Consider the following 18,704-nt stretch of genomic DNA (forward strand, 5'->3'; position numbering starts at 1 on the left):
AAAATTTTAAACATAAACAACTATAAATAGATAATCAAACCCTATTATTATTAAATTTTCTTTTCAGAAAAAATCAAACCCTATTATTGAACCCTACAGAAAAATTATAAAATGGCAAAAATACCCTTGGTGTTCAATTCAGTCCAAATCCCAAGTACCGTCACTATGCCATATCAGGACTTGTTGTAAGGCCTTCTTTCTAGAATAAGTCTTCAAGGGTGCTAATCGATTCCTATCATCTCTCCCTAGCTTGAAAGAACTCAACCCCAACGAGTTAAAAGCATGGTACCTTTCATAAAGATCTGGGTTGAGACGATGAAAGTCTTCAGCAATGATCCAAGAACTCTCAGACATAGGCTTGCCTTTCCACTTGATAAGGAATTTCTGATACCCTCCTGTAGCAATAGATATTATTTCCTCATCTAAAACATCCTTTGGAATGTCATTTGGAGTTGCAATAGTTGGAAACTTAGGTATAGGAGTCTTAAAAGAATCCACATGTCTATAATAAGGAGTGGAGCTGAAGAGATGAGAGATCCATCGTATGGACGCCCAAAGATTGCGGAATAAAGGGGCGAATTTCAAAAATTTTTCTCTCCCTTTAATTGGGAATCGCATTCCCTATTTTAGAAAATCATATTTTCAAGGATCATTCTTGAACCATAAACTGAACTAGATCTGAACCAAAAGGAGTAGGAGAGGATTATACCTGATACGGAGAAATAGTATCCCCCAATGAAGGTGTTCACGCCCAAGGAAGGATCCAAAGACTTCTCCCACTGAAGATGGCGCAGTGCAGGATGGAGCAGAATCAGCAGTGTTCTTCTCCAAGAACTCTGTCCTTCGCAAGAATCAGCAGGATGGCATGTGAGCACAGCTTCCTATCAATTCTTTCTCAAAGAACTGATGTCAAGATTGAATCTTGACTTCTCCCACAACTGGAGATCGTACTGGCAAACAGGGCGGCAAGAACAGGGAGGCGGCAAGAAAGAATTCTGTAGGGATGCTTAATTCTTCATTCTTTTTGATTTCAACACTAAAGAAGATCTGAATGAATCATTCTCAAGGTTGCTGCCCCCTCCTTCTTTTGTTAACCTAAAAGATCAGCTCCTAATCCAATCAGGAGCTGCTTATCCAAATCATATTTGGATAAGCCTTCTCTTTAGGTGATAAGGATAAACCCTTATCTTATCTGAAGATTAGATCAGCTTTCTCCATCAGCCACATGGGTTCGGCCCAGCCTTTGTTACAAGGCCTGGCCGAATACACTGTTATGGACAGTGCACCCCCTAAAACCCATCAAATGGGCTTTATGGGCCCAACACTTACCCTAAGTGGTCCCTGGGCCAAGCCACCTTGTAACACCCAAGGACTGTGGGCAGATGCAAGATTAGCCCTTCAGGTATTATCCTCAATGGTCTTACACTTGACCTCTCAGCCCATAATGATCATACACTGCCCGACAAGAGAGGATCTCTCCCTCGGCTGCAAGGAACAGTGTTGCACTCTCTACTTGTATGGATCCCGGGAATTAAAACCTTTTTGCAAACCTTTTAGAAACTATTATACATATACTTTTATATCTCATATAAAATATATTTTGCAAAACAAACCTCAACGATTGAAATCGGCTACCGGCAGTCTTGGTTTCTATCAGTGAGAGTGCACCCCCGATCATTACCTTTGTCCGACAAAGGGGCTGATCCTGTCACTATGATCACCCACTCGGATGAATTCTCAGACTGTCCCAACATACCCAGGTTTTGACCCCCACTAAGGATCTCACTGATTGGTATATCAAAGACAGCACAGTCCGACACCTAGTGCAGTATCATAATCGAGTCTAGGGATCGGGTGTAACTTTCCAGTTTTTCCCATCAATCTCCAAGGTCCAGGCCAATATTGGAAATCTGGTCCAGTTCATAGATTCAATTAATCTTACACTGTATGTGCCTAGGGTCTCACCCTGGCAACTGAGACAGGCCACCCCAACCGACTTGGTGGCACCACAGTGTCAGCCTTGTCAGGATAGGTTTCCCCAAACCGACTCACTGGCTGTGAACATTCTAAACTAACACGAGTCTCATTAAGTGTCCAGTTTAAGGGGATTACACAGAAACATACCAAGGGAATATGAATCAAATATGTACTTTTATTCATTTACAATAAACTCATAAAGTACATCAATCTGATTGAAGCTAAGGGCATACAAAACTATCTAACAGGAGCTTCTTGTACACACCTTTTGGAAGATGCTCTAGTCGTATTCGTACCATAACCATGATTCCCTCTTGATAATTTGCCAACTGTTGATGAATATCAACTCTAGCCTTGTATAAATCATGCTAAATGCAATTTTTTTTGCTAACATCATCATGTATCACTCTTATGTGCCTAGCAAAAGCTTCTACTTCAATGCTATTATGTATATCTGGTGGTAAGGTAACTAAGTCAATTGGCCGCTTAGGCTGAATACCAGTCACCACTTCAAATGGGTTTCTTCCTGTGGATCTATTTACTAAGCTACTTATAAGCAAATTCAGTTATTTATTGAGCTGTTATAAGCAAACTCCATGGATAAATCTTGCCATGGTTCATGAAGAATAGGTAGGGGTATAGCCTGGTGTTTTGCTTTTGTCCCTTGGCAAGTTGGCATGTCCTGCATTGCTTTATTATATGAGCAACATCATTCTTCAAACTAGGCTAATAAAACCTATCTTCCACCATGGCAATGGTCTTATCTCTACCAAAATGACATGCTACACTTCCAACACGTAACTTCTAAATAACAAAGTCCCGTAAAGAGGTATTTGGTAGACATAGCAAGTATCATAAAACAGATAACTGTTATGTAGTGAAAAGGAAGGATACTCATCTTGCTTCCCAGATTGTCAGTCAGTATAGATGATGCTGAAATTCTTACAACCAGCATAGTCTTGCTTTATTTGATCAAAACCAACGACTTGGACATTCATGGAATGAAGTATGTAAGCCATCTGACTTAGCGCATCTACTACTTTATTTTCATTTCCAGCTTGGTGCTTTAGAACAAAGTTGTATTCTTTGTGGAACGAAATCCACTTTCCATGCCTATAGTTTAGTTTCTTTTGGGAATTCAAGTACTTTAAAGCTTCATGATCTGAATAGAGCACAAACTCCTTAAATATTAAGTAGTGTCGCCAATGTTGTAGAACTTGCACTACTGCATATAACTCTTTGTCGTAAGTTGACTGTTTCTGCTTGGCTTCATTTAGTTTCTCACTATGAAATGAAATGGGATGGCCTTCTTGCATGAGAACCCCTCCAATTCCTACACCGGATGCATCCCATGCCTCTTCAAAGACTTTAGAGAAGTCTGGAAGTTGTAAAATAGGTGCCTGTCATTTTCTTCTTGATAGTCTCAAAACTTTTGTTGTTGCCTTGGTCTAATTAAATTCACCTCTTTTCATTGCATCAGTAATTGGAGCTTTGATAGTGCTGAACCCCTTAATAAATCTTCTATAAAATGTTGCTAAGCCATGGAAGCTTCTGACCTCTTGAAGATTGGTGGGGAGGGGCCATTCTAAGATATACTTTACTTTCTCGGGATCAACACTTATGCTTTCAGCAAAAACAACAAACCCTAAAAATATAACTTTGGGCGACATGAAAGAGCATTTCTTTAAGTTGATGTAGAGTTTCTCTTGGCGTAAAACTCTCATCACTTGATGTAAATGATCAATATGCTCTTTTGGACTATGACTATATATAAGAATATCGTCAAAATAAACAACTAGGAAATGACCAATGAAGGATCGAAGTACTTGGGTCATCATCCTCATGAAAGTATTAGGGGCATTGGTAAGTCAAAATGGCATAACTAACCACTCGTATAAGCCATCTTTTGTCTTAAATGTTGTCTTCCACTCCTCACCAGGCCTAATACATATTTGATGATAGCCACTCCTTAGGTTGATCTTCGAAAAAATGGTCGCTTCAGTCATCATATCAAGCATGTCATCAAGCCTAGGAATTGGGAACCTATACTTGATAGTAGTTTTGTTGATTGCTCTACTATCTATGCACATACGCCAAGAACCATATTTCTTTGGAGTGAGAAGATCTGAACAACACATGGACTAAGGTTTTCTCTAATAAAACCTTTCTTTAGGAGGTCATCAACTTACCGTTTAAGTTCAACTTGTTCTATAGGATTCACATGATAAGCTGGTAAGTTGGGCAATTATGACCCTGGCTGCAAGTCAATAGCATGTTGAATGTCTCTCATGGGAGATAAATCATTAGTTAGCTCTTCTGGTGCCAAATTTTAAAACTCATCCAACACATGGACCACTTCTTTAGGCATTTCAGTAGGTGGAACAATATCTGGTTGTTTGGTTGTTTTACTTCCTTGGATATTACAACATATCCAATGTCTCCTGCTTTCTACTTCAAACTCTTTTTTGGAGAGCAAATGCAACGGTTTTTTCTTAGATTCAGCAACAGGTCCTTGGGCTATTGTCTCATTTTGAGGTGGCTTGGCATGCCTTTTAATAACTTCCGGTGACATTGGCTTCATGATAACTCGCTTCTCATTAAATAGGAAGCGATGGGTGTTCTCCCTTCCACAATGGTAGATATCCCTATCATATAACCAAGGCCTTCCAAGCAATATGTGTGTAACATTCATAGGAACAATGTCGCACCAAATAGAATCGGAATAACTACCAATAGAAGTAGTAACAAGGGCTTGTTTAGTTACCAAAATTGTTGTCTTATCAACCCAAGCAATCTTGTATGGTTGTGGTGTCAACTTTAGCCGATCTATAGTGCCTTAGAAATCACATTCATACTACTGCCACCATCTATGATAAGCTTAAAATACTTGTCCTCCACTCTTTACTATAATTTGAAGTATTGCTGTACGAAGCCAATCTTCCTTGATTTCTTCCTTTGGGGATGCAAGAATATGCTGAACAACAATAACATAGTTGTTGTTTCCATCTAAAGCATCATCATCAGTGAAAGAACAATCATCTTCTTCAGCTAAGTCATCACCTGGGCCATCTACCACTTCAATGCCTTCTTCATAAATGACATTAAGGCTTTTGGTAGGACATTGGTAAGCCATATGGCCCTTTCCTCCACATCTAAAGCAACTAGTATCAGGCTGTTTTTTCTGACTAACACCACTAGCAACTGATTTACTCTTATAGTCAGCCCCTTGATAAGGTCTAGACCCACTAGGCTTATTAGAGCTGGCATTAGAATATGCCAGCCTGGAAGTCTTTCCCCCATCAACTTGCTTATGAGCTGCATACTCTCTGGATTGTAATACAAATTGCCTTGTATTTGTTTGCTTTAAACTCTTCCCAATTTTGACAGCAACTTGGTAGGCATCCTCCAAGTCAAAGACGCGAGTAATTACCATCTCTTTCTTGATTTTAGCCCTTAGTCCATTTTTGGATTGAGCCAACTTTTGCCTCTCACTTTCAGTAGTATCACATCTAATAGATAATTCATCAAATTTATGCATGTATTCAATTACAGATAATGTACCTTGCTTGAGGTTAGTCAATTCCTCATATAACTCATCTTGGAAGTCCATTGGGAGGCACTTGTCCCTCAAATGTTTCTTCATTTCTGACCATGTAGAAATAGGACCATCACCTTTATTCTCTAATCGTCGCTCCATGCTTCTCCACCATACTTTAGCATGACCACCAAGCTTCAAACGTGCAAATCTCATCCTCCGATCATCAGTCATGTAATACCATTCAAAATATTCCTCTGGTGCAGCCAGCCAATCTGAAAAAGATTGAGGATCTAAATCTCCATTGAAATCAGAAATATCCACCTTTACTTTCTTGGTTATATCAGCTACATAACCACCATGTTCAGCTTTTTCCATCATCTCATCAAATATATTTTTGATTGATTCTTCTTGATCAATCCCTTGATGGGTATTTTGGGCTCGATTAGCTTGTGCAGGTTGTACCCTTGTGCAGTTTGCAGCTCTTTTCCATCCTCTATGATTAACAGATCCTTCATCTTCACCATTATCATATTCATGGACTGCTCCCTTGTTTCATCCTCCATCCCTTTCATTGATTAGGGGTGCTGCTTGCTGGATTTCTTCTTCTTTAGGTTCTTGAAGTTCTTTTACTTGTGCTTCAAGGGTTTCAACTCTCTTGCAAAGGGTAGAAATCAATGAATCTCTGTGTATCAGTCAGCCGACCCCTGTACTGCTTGCCACTATGTGTAGACATGGTGATAACAACCTATAATCTTGGTTTTGATGCCAACTGATGTAGGACCAACTCAGTTCTAGACTTCTAGTCCTTAGAGAATGTTGAATGGTCTTCTTTCATTAGAATTTTATGGCTGTTGATGGCTGTAATGGCTTCTTAAAGGAATAAGAGAGAAAATAGGGAGAGAAAGAAGAGAGAGAAATACATGGAATCACTCACAGGGTGCCTAGAACCACCACTCTAGGGCATGGGAATTATTCACCATAGTTAGCATAGGCTAAAGAAAACTCAATATATTTCATTCCTTTGTGTAAAACGTCCGTACATATTTATAGACTCTAAACTCATAATAATCCTAGGAGTCAAACTATTACACTCATAATAATCTTAGGTAGGGGTGTAAATGGATCGAATTTGAATCGGACTAGGCAATATCCAAATTCAAATCCGATTAGAAAATTCAATATCCGAATTCGATTTGATATTCGACGGATATTGAAAATTAATATCTGAATTCGAATACGATCAAATTTTTGAATATTCGATTCGATTTGAATTCGATTAATTAATTATTTTAGATAATTAATAAATATATAAAATAAATATTTTATTGATATAACGTATATAAAGTATATAAAGTATATAAATTATTTATATAACTCAATTATTATATATATAAATTATACAAAATATTTTATATATTATATACAAGAATTAAATAATCGGTCGAATTCGAATATCTATCGAATCGAATCAGTTAATATCCGAATTTGAATCCGATTAACTAGTCGGTATGAATAGGATATCCGAATTCGACCGATTAGATATTCGAATTATCCTAATTCGATTCGACTATGTCGAATATCGAATTCGAAATTGGATTTTCGAATACCGTTTACACCCCTAGTCTTAGGAGTCAAATTGTTAGACTCAATAATCCTAGTAGGACTATTAAAAGAGATATTGCTGAGCAAAGGTTAAAACTTGAAGATGGGAGAGTTTGTGGAGGTAGGCTGTTGGAAAAAAGCTTTGAAGATTGAAACTAAGGAGCTTCTATTTGAGGAACTGAGATTAAATGGTCAGCTGAGCTTGAAAATCAGGGAAGCAAAGAGAGGGGTGGTGCTGTTAGAAGGTTTGGGGGTAATTGAAGGGTTCAAGGAGTTTGTGGAAGGTGCAAGTAACAAAGGCAAACAAAATAGTTGGAAAGAGTCTCTCAGAAACCGGAAGAAGGTTTGTTGTAGAGTGTAAGAGAAACTTTAAAGGTTCTTTTATTTCTTTGACAGAATTTTTTGGCAAGGGTAGGAAGCAGATGGTCTATTTCCCAGAGGGAAGGAAGAGTCAGGGCTGGAAGGCAGTTCATGGGGTCTTATGTGAACTGCTGCAACGCTTGGGTGCTAAAAGAGAAGTAACAGTAAAAAAGAAGATAAGCAGTTCTACTAGTTTGGTGAGCAATAATAAGCAAGAGACTCTTATAGTGACAGCTGGGGCAGGTAAATACAGAATGGTGCCAGCTGGGGCAGGTAAATACAGAATGGGAGTAAACATACAGAGAGGAGATTGGGAAAGTAAACTGATAGTTAAAGCTTCAACTCACATTCTAGACTGGAGGAAAGTTGCAGATCTGTTAACAGCAAGCTTGAAGTTGAAGAGTACGTTTATTTTAACACCTTTTGAGAAAGACAAGGCTTTGATGGACTTGCTTGAGAATAGAGTAGAAGTTGAGGCATTAAATATCCAAGCTGAACTTGGAAATTTCACATTATCAAGATGGTGTCCGGGATCAAACTCCAAAGATTTCTTTGTTGAAGATGGAGTGCTGGTGCGTCTCTTAGGCCTTCCCTTTCACTTGTGGAAGCAAGAAACTGCTGAAGCCATTGCTTTGATGTGTGGAGGATCACTAGGAGGTGCCTTTTGGGAAGACCTTTTTTCAGCTTCCATTTTATTGAATGGAGTAAAACCTGAGGGGATTCCTCGGAAGATAGAGGTGCTAGTTGAAGGACAATGTTACTCAGTGTGGCTGGCTTCATCCATTGAATTTGTGCTTTGGAAAGAGGCTCGTAGGGAGGGAGATGAGAAGGTTGAAGAAGAAGAACTGCGTGGCAAGAAAGGATTGGATGATTCAAACAAGAAAAGCACTTTCACTAAAATGGAAAAACAAATGCTAGAGAATCGAAAAGATAGCATTCAGGGGGTGGGTTTTATGCCTGTGGAAGCAGTGAATAGTCTGGAGGGTGGTAGGTCTTTTGCACAGGTTGTAACTGGTGCCAATTTGGCTTTCTTAAACAAGGAAAAGGGGTTGGTCCAGGGAAGAACTGAACCTAGACTTGATAAAACCAAACCGAGCCTGGGGTTGGACGTGCGTGACCCTTTTAAAAGTCACGTGAAGTCGCGGTATATCAAGAATGGGCCAAAGCCAAAGCCCATGTGGAATGATATTGTTGTTAATAAAGGCCCAAATGGGTCAGCGGGCCCGACCCAGTCATTTAAAAGGGCACGTGATCTTTTAAAGAGTCACGTGACTGGGGTTATTACCAAGGTAGACGACAGAAACCGTCTATTGTTGTCTTCCTCAAGCTCTTTGACTTCTGAGAAGTGTTCTTCCCAGGTCGCTGTTTTGAAGATGCCTTCTCAGTCGGCTAGCTCTCTACATTGGCATCCAGTGAAAAGAGCTCAGCGATTTTCTCATGATCATCGTAATCCGTGCTCTGTCAAAAGCAACAATCCAGAGAAATGTAACTTGAATCTTTCGTCTGATGAGGAGGATTGCTATGTTTCGGATTCTGAAACTGAGGATACCTTGAGCCTTGGCGGCATCGACCTCTCTCAAACAAAGGACCCCTTTGAAGATGACAGTCTAAACGCTGAAGTGATGTTCCTAGAGGAAGACGGTTGTGGCTCTTTGTTAGGATTTCAAGTGGCAGCTCCCTCCCCCTCGCCAGGATGTACTTCACATAAGGTTTGTTTGAGTTCAATGGCTGTTACGGAAGTTGCACAGGGGACATCTACTCCAACAAGCAAATCCACTTGTGGACTGCAACATGCTCAGGTTATCTGTTTAGGGGATCAGAACTCATTATTGTCGTTCCACGCAGAATCACCGGTTAGGGGGCAACCCTCAAAGGTAGCTTCGGCTGCATCGGTAGACCTAGATTCGATGCCTCCAATAGCACATTCTGCTCCTGTTCCCACTCTGCCAGTTCCCTTTGAGTCAGGTATGCCTGTGGATTTGTTTTCTGGTATTAACAAGGGTCCTATGCCTGCAACAGGTACTTCGGCCTCTCAGCCAGAAGGAATGACCAATGGAGGGGAGAGTGGGAATGTGGCTAAGGGTTGTGGAAAAGAGGAGGGGGAGTCTTTATAAAAAAGGAAGCATGAAGAAGAATTAGAGAGAATATGGGAGCGGATTTGTGCTCTCTTGGAGGATTATAAAGAGAAAGAAGAGCAAATGGAGGCTACCCCTACAAAATTGGAATAGAAGGAGGAGAATAGAGAGAACTTTAGAAGTGCTGGAGTAGATAAAAGTAGGAAAAAAAAAAAAAAGATCAGAGGTGGAAAGGTTAGTGTCAGATATTGAGGGTGATATCGAGTTTAATGGCCGAGGGGAGAGAAGAAAGGGTCTCAAGTAAAGGGGGGTAAGGGTGTTTGGGAGGAAGTTATACTATTTCCTAATGAAAATCGTAAGCTGGAATATGAGGGGATTAGGAAGTGCAAGGAAGAGAAGACTAATAAAAGAGATGCTTAGAAGGGAAAGGCCTGGTGTGGTTATGCTACAAGAGACAAAATTAGAAGGGATGGATAGAAGGTGGGCTAGAAGTGTGTGGAAATCAAGAGGGATTAGTTGGGCTTCACCTCCTTCTTGGGGAGCTTTAGGGGGGATAATTACCTTGTGGAAAGAAGATGTGGTAGAAGTAGTTGAGGAATTAGTAGGTAACTTCTCTGTGTCTCTGAAATTCAAAATGGTGGAGGGTGATTTTACTTGGCTGCTAACCAATGTATATGGGCCCAATAATTACAGAGAGAGGAATGAATTGTGGGAGGAGTTGTATGGCATTCAAGGGTTATGGGAAGGTCCTTGGTGCTTAGGTAGAGATTTCAGTGTTACTCGGTTCACAACAGAGTCAAATAACCCTCATCAATCCATCACTACTAGCATGAGGAAATTCAATGATTTTATTAACTTTTGTGAGCGGAAGGAGATTCCTCTTTTGCAAGCCAATTATACCCGTTCCAACTTTTAGGAAAACTCAACATGTTCAAAGCTAGATAGATTCTTGTTCAATGAAGCCTAAGAGAATCAATGGAGGGGGTTGATGGTTAAAGGGTTACCTAGAGTTACTTCGGATCACTGCCCTATTCAGTTAGGAGAGGAACCATTAGACTCTGGACCTAGACCCTTTAGATTTGAGAATATGTGGTTGACTCACCCAGACTTCGTAAAAAATATTGAGAGCTGGTGAAGTGAAGAGCTAAGGGGGGGGGGGTGAAGTGGAAAGGAGATAGTTTTCATAGAAAACAAAGAAACTTGAGGACAAAATTGAAAGCCAGGAACAGGGACCATTTTGGGAGGTTAGAGGATTTAAAATCTTCCTTGTTGACTCAAATTGAAGAATTGGACAAAAAGGAATCTCAAAGGACTATGAATGCACAGGAACGGGAGTTGAGATGGAATTTAAATAAGGAATTAGAAGAGATCCTGCTACGAGAAGAGATTTCATGGAGGCAAAAATCAAGGTTTAAATGGATCAAGGAAGGAGATGGGAACACAAAATTTTTCATGCGATGGCCAATGGGAGGAGGAAAAATTTTGTAGAACAACTTGAGATTGATGGCGAGGAAATCTCCTCTCAAGAAGAGATAGCCAGATGCTTTGTAGATCATTTTAAGTCAATTCTGAGAAGGCCTCTTGATTGTAGGGTGGAAGTGGATGGTCTAGACTGGCTACGTCTTTCTGAGAGGGAGAGGGGATGGCTAGAAAGAAATTTTGAGGAGGAAGAGATCAGACAAGAAGTTTTCCTAATGGATAGATCTAAGGCTCCTGGGCCAGATGGATTCACGATGGCCTTTTATCAAGATTATTGGGACATAGTTAAAAATGATTTATTTGAGGTCCTCAGGGAGTTTGAGGATAATCATGTTGTTAGCCTTGGAGTCAATGCTACTTTTGTAGTTCTTGTTCCCAAGAAGGTTGTTGCTAAGCATCCTAAGGACTTCAAACCAATTAGCTTGGTGACTAGTGTTTACAAAATTTTGGCTAAGGTCTTATCCTTGAGGATTGAAATGGTACTTCCCTCTCTAATTAGTCAAGCTCAAGGTGCATTTGTACAAGGCAAACAAATAGTAGATCAGATTTTGATAGCTAATGAATGTGTGGAGGAGATGAAGAGATCAGGTAAGAAGGGCTTTGTTTGCAAATTGGATCTTGAAAAAGCCTACGATATGGTGGATTGGAGCTTCCTCTTAGAGGTGCTAAGTAAGTGTGGATTTGGGGAAAGATGGTGCAAGTGGATCAAGGGTTGTCTCACTTCTTGCCATTATTCTATCATTGTCAATGGAGTAGTTAAGGATTTCTTCCTAGCTTGTAGATGCTTAAGACAAGGTGATCCACTCTCCCCCTTTTTATTCACTCTTGTTGCTGATGTGTTAAGTAGATTGATATCAAAAGCAAACGTGGAGGAGGTTGTGAGTGGTTGGAGAATAGGAGGAATTAGTGTGTTTGTGACTCACCTTCAGATTGCAGATGATACTATAATCTTTTGTGAAGGAAGCGATTTGAGGAAGGTTGGGAACCTTAAGAATTTAATTAATTTTTTTTGAAAAGGCCTCAAATCTAAAAATCAACTTTGAAAAAAGTTGTGTATGGGAGTCAATATGGATGCTCAAGAAATAAAGGCTATTGCAGGTTGCTTACAGTTTTCCACCTCTTCCTGGCCCTTAACTTATCTAGGTCTTCCCCTAGGAGGTAACCCAAAGGAAAGCCGCTTTTGGATCCCTGTTGTGGAAAAGTTTGGAAAGAAGTTGGCAAGCTGGAAAAAGAATTATATCTCTATGGGGGGTAGGGTGACTTTGATCAAATCCACACTTACTAATCTTTCGGTCTACTTTTTATTTGTCTTTAATATTCCTGTTAGGGAAGCTAAGAGGTTAGAGAAAATGACGAGGGACTTCTTGTGGGGGCTGGGGCAAGAGAAGAAGGATCATTTGGTTAGATGGGAGATAGTTAGTCAAAGGAGGAAGGAGGATTAGGAATAGGGAATATCCCTTTCAAGAATGTAGCCCTTCTAGGTAAGTGGTTGTGGAGGTGGCCTTTAGAGAGGGAGAGGTTATGGCTTGAAGTGGTGGCAAGTATCCATGGCTATTCTGGAAATGGCTGGGATGCAGGGGTATCCAGACGGGCAACTCTTGCAACACCTTGGAAGTCAATTCATGGCATCCTCCCATAGTTCCTATGCTTTGTAAGGTATGATGCTTGCTCTGGGACTCGTGTTATTTTCTAGGAAGACACTAGGGTGGGAAATTTTCCCCTTAAGGATCTGTTCCCTTCTCTCTTCTCTATTTCCCTTTATAAAAAAGAACCTGTGTATTCCTTTCTTTTGCCCCCGTATACCCCTTTGTCGACAAATTGGGACCTTGGATTCTATAGAGGGTTGAGGGATGAGGAATCCTTATCAGTTTCTGAGCTCCTATTGTTACTTGATTCTGCTTGCCTGGACCCACTAAATCCTAATAGGAGGATTTGGACTTTGACTCCGAAAGGGCTGTTTACTTGTGCATCTTTCTTTAATTCCCTCTGCTCCAGTTCTTCTCCTCGGGCTTTCCCAGTTAAGGAAGTTTGGTCTAGGCCTATTCCCCCAAAAATTGATGTATTATGTTGGGAAGTTTACTTGGGTAAAATCAATACGCTGGATAACTTGCAGAAGAAAAGACCTTTTTTGTTTTTATCTCCTAACTGGTGTATTTTGTGCAAAGCGTAGAATGAGGACTGTTACCACTTATTGATTTCTTGTCCTTTTGCTGTAGCCATTTGGAATTGGGTATTTGATTTGTTTGAATGTAGGTGGAACTTGCCAGTTGAGGTAAATTTGTTGTTTTCCCCTTCTACCTTTATGTGGAAGGGAGAAATTCCGGAATTTTTCAAGAGAAGGAAAGAAGCATTCTTGAGGTCAAAGAGTGTATTGTTACAAGGACTATTTTGTGGATGAAATCCTTAAAGCTCTTTGAAGATTATTCCTTTGAGGATTTAATTTGGAATTGGTCTGTAGTTGCCCTCACTTCTTCTAGGAAGCCTAGAGTCCAAGTAACTTGGACTTCGCCGATGGAGGGCTTTATTAAGCTGAACTTTGATGGAAGTAGTCAGGGTAACCCAGGACCGTCTGGGATTGGCGGTGTACTGAGAGATGAGAACAGCAACATCATTTCCTTTTTTTCGGGACCAGTGGGAATAGGAGATTCTGTGAGGGCTGAACTCCTAGCTGCGGCACAAGGGGTACAGATTGCCTATCAACTCGGAGTGCAAAACTTAATAATTGGAGACTCCAAGGTGGTAGTAGGATGGTTGGCTGACCCGGGTACTGTCACTTGGAACTTTAAGGATATTTTAGAAAAGGTTAAATGGCTATTGAGGGGCATGACAGTTAGAGTTCAGTGGCTGGGTAGATCGGCTAATGCCTTGGCTGATTATCTTGCTAAACTAGGGGCTACTCGGGTTTCATTGTGATTTTCTTTTTCCTTTGTTATGTTACTAAAGGGTTGATGGTTTCTTCCATCTCCCCTCTTTAAAGGGGAGGTAGCATATCGTGCCTCTCCCTAAGTTGTACTATCTTTGTCTTTGATTTAATAAATCTGAATATTCACTGATAAAAAAAATAATCCTAGTAGGACTCAAACTGAGCTGTCACATCCTATTTCAATTCAAAGAAGACTTAATAACTCTAATCCTACTTATGCAATGATTCTGAAATTTTAAGCATAAACAAACTATAAATAGACAATCAAACGCTATTATTGGACCCTACAGAAAAATTATAAAATGGCAAAAATACCCTTGGTGTTCAATTCAGTCCAAATCCCAAGTACCATTACTATGTCATATCAGGACCTGTTGTAAGGCCTTCTTTCTAGAATATGTCTTCAAGGTTGCTGATTGATTCCTATCAACTGGCTTCAATGACTTGCTTGCCATTTTCCAAATGAGAGATGGAATAACTTTCAAGTAAATTCTGCTATTTACTACTGGGAATAACTTCTCTTAATTAAGTTGGTGGTAAAGACTACTATGCCCAGTTGACATGAATTTGCTGATTCTATTTGGTTGTGTTGTAAAATAGAGTTCAAAATTTGATCAACAATGGCTTCTTATGTGTGTTATTTTCACTCTGTTATGAGATATCTCTGATACAACTCAACTCAACTCAGCCTTAATCCCAACTATTTGGGGTTGGCTACACAAACCTTGTTCCACCATTGTGCTCTATCAAGAGCCATCAGCCATGTTTATACAACAACCCTTACAAGCTATTTCTGATATGCAGTAATATTTAGAGTTAAGGCACACAGATATACGAGTGTAGCTTGCATATAACTGTATTCATATATATGGTTGACAGGCTTGGCATGGTTGTCTCAAAGCAAGTTCAAGGCTCATGGTTGCATCCAAGTTAACATGTATATGTTTATTATAGTTATGACATGCAAGTTCAATGTGCTCAACTGTAAGTATTCATCATGCAGGGTGACAACCTAGTAACAGCTGTTCTGACAGGGCCTGGCATAGTCTTCCTTCAGAGTCTGCCCTTCTACCGTTTTTCTCAACGTGTTGCAAGGTTCTTTATGTGCCTTTTAACCAGTGATATGGAAAAAATTAACCAAGTCAATGGTTATGCTATATATTTTGTTTATTTTTTCTCTTCTTTTCCGTTTTCTTTATGTTCCTCCCCCCTCTTTGACTAAACAACTAACAAATTGTGTTGCAGAGCGGTAACATCACCAAACATGAGGGAAAATCCAAAATTCTTCATCCAGATAGCAATTTTCTTCTTTCTAGCATATGTTATGATTGTCTCATCATTGATCTTGACAGACGTCTGAACTGTTTTTCCCGTTTTCTCTCCGTCCTTTCCCCATTCAACGCATATTGTTTTGCATATCTCCTTAGTTGTCATGTGGCAATTTCTTTTATTTTCATATTTAAGTAAAACCAACTAACCATGATGATTAAAATCATCTATGGCCAGGTCTGAAGTGTTCAAATTTAGTGAAAAGTGGTTATGTTTGTACTGTAACAGCAATTTTTAGAGGAAGTAGATCTGCTATCAGCAAAACCAGTGTCATTTAACAGGCTCTGATGGATCTTGAATCGTGAAATAGAAGAACTATCTTCTGACCAGTAATTCAGACTCTCTTTTTCTTTGTATTTATTTCTTTCCTAAGAAAACATTTTATTAGGGAACTCTGAAATTGATATAGCTGATAGCTTGATGCTCCTATAAAATGGTGGTAAGTGGGGAATTGGGGATATTGTTTGAAACAAAGTTTGGGGCTTTGGGCAGTAATGGAGGAGGAAAGGAATGGCATAATACTGTTTGGCTGGAGGACCACATGCCCACTGCTAAGACCCATATCACCTGGCAGCTGGCTTCCTATGACAAACAAAAAAACAGTTATATTAAGTTTGTTAACTGCAAGCTCTCCGTGGCAAGTCAGTAGACCTCAAGTGCAGGGACAGTGGCAAGAGATCATCCAGAAAAGGATTGTATGGTCGGAGTACAAATACAATTAGTGCATGAGACTCAAAAATATGGTCCGAGTAGGGTCTGGAAGGTCACTTCGAGGTCAGTTTTTTTGTCCACACCATTCCATTTCGTCCATCACTTGGAATGAAAAGCATTAATAAAGACCAAAAGCTTCCATGACAGTCATGACTTCATACCACCGATTGGCTGTCGTTCTGCAACCTTTGGCATTCAATCATGACTCACGAGTCGCGAGGCGAGAATAGCTCCTGTAGCAGCAATATTCATCAGCTGATTTCATCAAAATCACAATCCAAGTATCCAATAATAGTAATGCTCCCTGGTGAGTTTGAACTTTGAAGCATTTTAACCTTTTTTTTTTTGGATTTGGGGGTTAACCGGTTAAGCTTACTCTGCGCTCTCAAGTTAAAACCAGGACTTACGACTTAGAAAGTTGATGTGGACGTCGACTTTGGCTATACTTGCTACACAAGTTCAGCAACAGGGCACGCGTTGTCGTGTTGGTGGCCCAACTTGTGGCTGAAAAAGCCTCTTCTTATTGGCCACAACTTTATTTTCTTTTGACATTACAACATACAAATTACACTATACGGTACCGGGGGTGGGGGGTAAAGGGTGGGGACGGACGACAGAGCAGGGTGCGTACACTGACCACAGAGAGTCTACAGACTACAACAGTTAATGCGGTTTTGATCCCATGCCTGGAGTTTGGGACGGGTATTGAGTGACCAATTCATCTACGGCGAATATTTTACCTGGTCGAAGGCCATAAATGTGATCATATGCATTTTACACTTTGATTATAAGATCTAGGGATTTCGGGTTTGGATATAAAAAATTAAAAATCAAGACGGGGATTACTTTACCTGGTCGAAGGGCATAAATCTGATCATATGCATTTAACACTTTGATTATAAGGTTTAGGAATTTAGGGTTTAAATATAAAAATCAATGAGGTGGCCGGAACATAGTAGAACCAAAGTAAAACCCTCATCTACACAGAACACAACCTTCTGACGGTCTTTTGCTGTCTGTTTTACTATTTGGTTGGTGAAAATAGAGTTCAGCTTCTATCAGGGCAAGTTTGCACCCTTCGATCAGCCCCTTGCAACCTTGCATTGGGTCTCCCATGAAATAAATCACATAACTGCGGAGATATTTTCAACGCAAGGGTGTAAAGGCTGTTGAGGCTGTTGGAACGGTCTTTGCCCTGATTAAAGCTGGACTCGTGAAAATAACCCCTTTATGCTGCCGTGCCCTCATGTTGTGTCCTATTCCTATAAACTCACTGACATTTTCTTGCTGCACAACTTGTTCATCATAGGGCTACAAATGGATCAAATCAAATTTGGATTGGAATATACATACACTTGAATTCAATTTGATGAGAACATGACATTTGAATTTGATGCGGATCATCATCATCTAAACATTGTTCCAATTATATGGGGTCAATTACATGAATCCTGTTTCAAATTTGCATCTTCTAAACCTTGATTCCTATTTGATTGATATACAAAGGTTCCTATTTGAACTCTATCAATTAAAATTAATTGATATGGAATTTGAATTTGATTCAATTTGACTGGAAAAAATAGATGATAAATGGATACGAAGTTGTGCATGTACCTGAGAGCTTTGAATGAAGATTTAAGAGAGAAGAGAGCTTTCATCATCATCATTTAAGTCTTATCCTAACTATATGGTGCCAATTACATGAATCTTGTTTTGCCGTTCCGTTTTGGTAGAATAGAGAGCCTTGAAAATGTTTGAACTTTGAAATTATGAGGCATCAAGAACATAACAATTAAAGAAAGGTTAGTATGGAAATTTAGAAATGCTTAACAAGCATAATAACAGTCAAATGAAAATCTTTTGTTGAAGATAAGATAATAGTAACATAAGGGGCAAAATGTTGGTATATGAAAGCTGAGGGAGGTAAATATTGTGTATAATTAACTACTTCCGGGTTGTATTATGTAATTTATCTTTTAGGGCCCATTTGGTCATGGGAATAGGCGTGGTTTTTAAAACCGACCTGGTGATTGAATCGGTTAGGGGTCCAGTTATCGGGTTGAACAGTCCGATTGTTCGAATTGAATGTTTGGCCCATTTTGACAAAAAAATAAAAAAACGGTCAAAACTATTTGAATGATTAACCACCTGGTTCAGCGGTTCACTAACCAAAATCAACGGTTTTGGGGGGAAATCCACTTTTTGGGGAAAACGAAACCAATCACCTGATTGGTTCTCGTTTTTCTGGTTCGACCGTCTAGCCTGATCCGATTTTGAAAACCATGGGAATAGAGGTATAGATTTGGAATTAGAATGGGCATTCCTATTCCAATTGTTTGGTTGAATGAAATTGGAATCCCATTCTCATTCTTGATGGGATGTCATTCCCCATTTGAGGGAATGGCCATTCCCTCCCCCTTATTTTAGAATGAAATTCCATTTTAACTCATTTCAATTCTCATTCCCAATTTTGTCTGAACCAAACAAACTATGAAAATAGGCCATTTTAATTCCAATTCCGTTAAATTTTAATTTTGATTCCGATTCTGATTTCGACTTCAAACCAAACGAATCCTACTTTTTATTGTTCGTTTTCATCTGCTGGGTTGGATCCTCTGAAATGGTCCTATTTGTGATGTGAACCATCCCGGTTGGGTATTATTTAGAATCCTAACTTTTTCTGCAAGGCCCAAGCTCTAGTGCTTTACGG

The 18,704-nt window shown here is 39.7% G+C and overlaps 1 protein-coding gene across 10 annotated transcripts in view; it reads left to right on the plus strand.

Annotated features, from left to right (window-relative positions):
• LOC148879213 (uncharacterized) overlaps nt 1–15,616 on the plus strand; it is a 30,973-nt gene extending 15,357 nt beyond the window's left edge. For 5 of the 10 annotated variants that reach the window (XM_088960675.1, XM_088960673.1, XM_088960678.1 and 2 more), the window contains 3 exons: nt 14,834–14,872; nt 14,958–15,049; nt 15,200–15,616. In XM_088960675.1, the coding sequence (XP_088816801.1) occupies nt 14,834–14,872; nt 14,958–15,049; nt 15,200–15,314 (246 nt within the window). In that variant the 3' untranslated portion in view covers nt 15,315–15,616. The remainder of the gene's footprint in view (nt 1–14,833; nt 14,873–14,957; nt 15,050–15,199) is intronic. The other 5 variants (XM_088960680.1, XM_088960676.1, XM_088960681.1 and 2 more) reach the window with 1 other exon arrangement.
• The last annotated feature ends 3,088 nt before the right edge of the window (nt 15,617–18,704 follow it).

Source organism: Nelumbo lutea, chromosome 1, assembly GCF_056320005.1.
Source record: "Nelumbo lutea isolate HS-2025 chromosome 1, American lotus-T2T, whole genome shotgun sequence".
NCBI lineage: Eukaryota > Viridiplantae > Streptophyta > Magnoliopsida > Proteales > Nelumbonaceae > Nelumbo > Nelumbo lutea.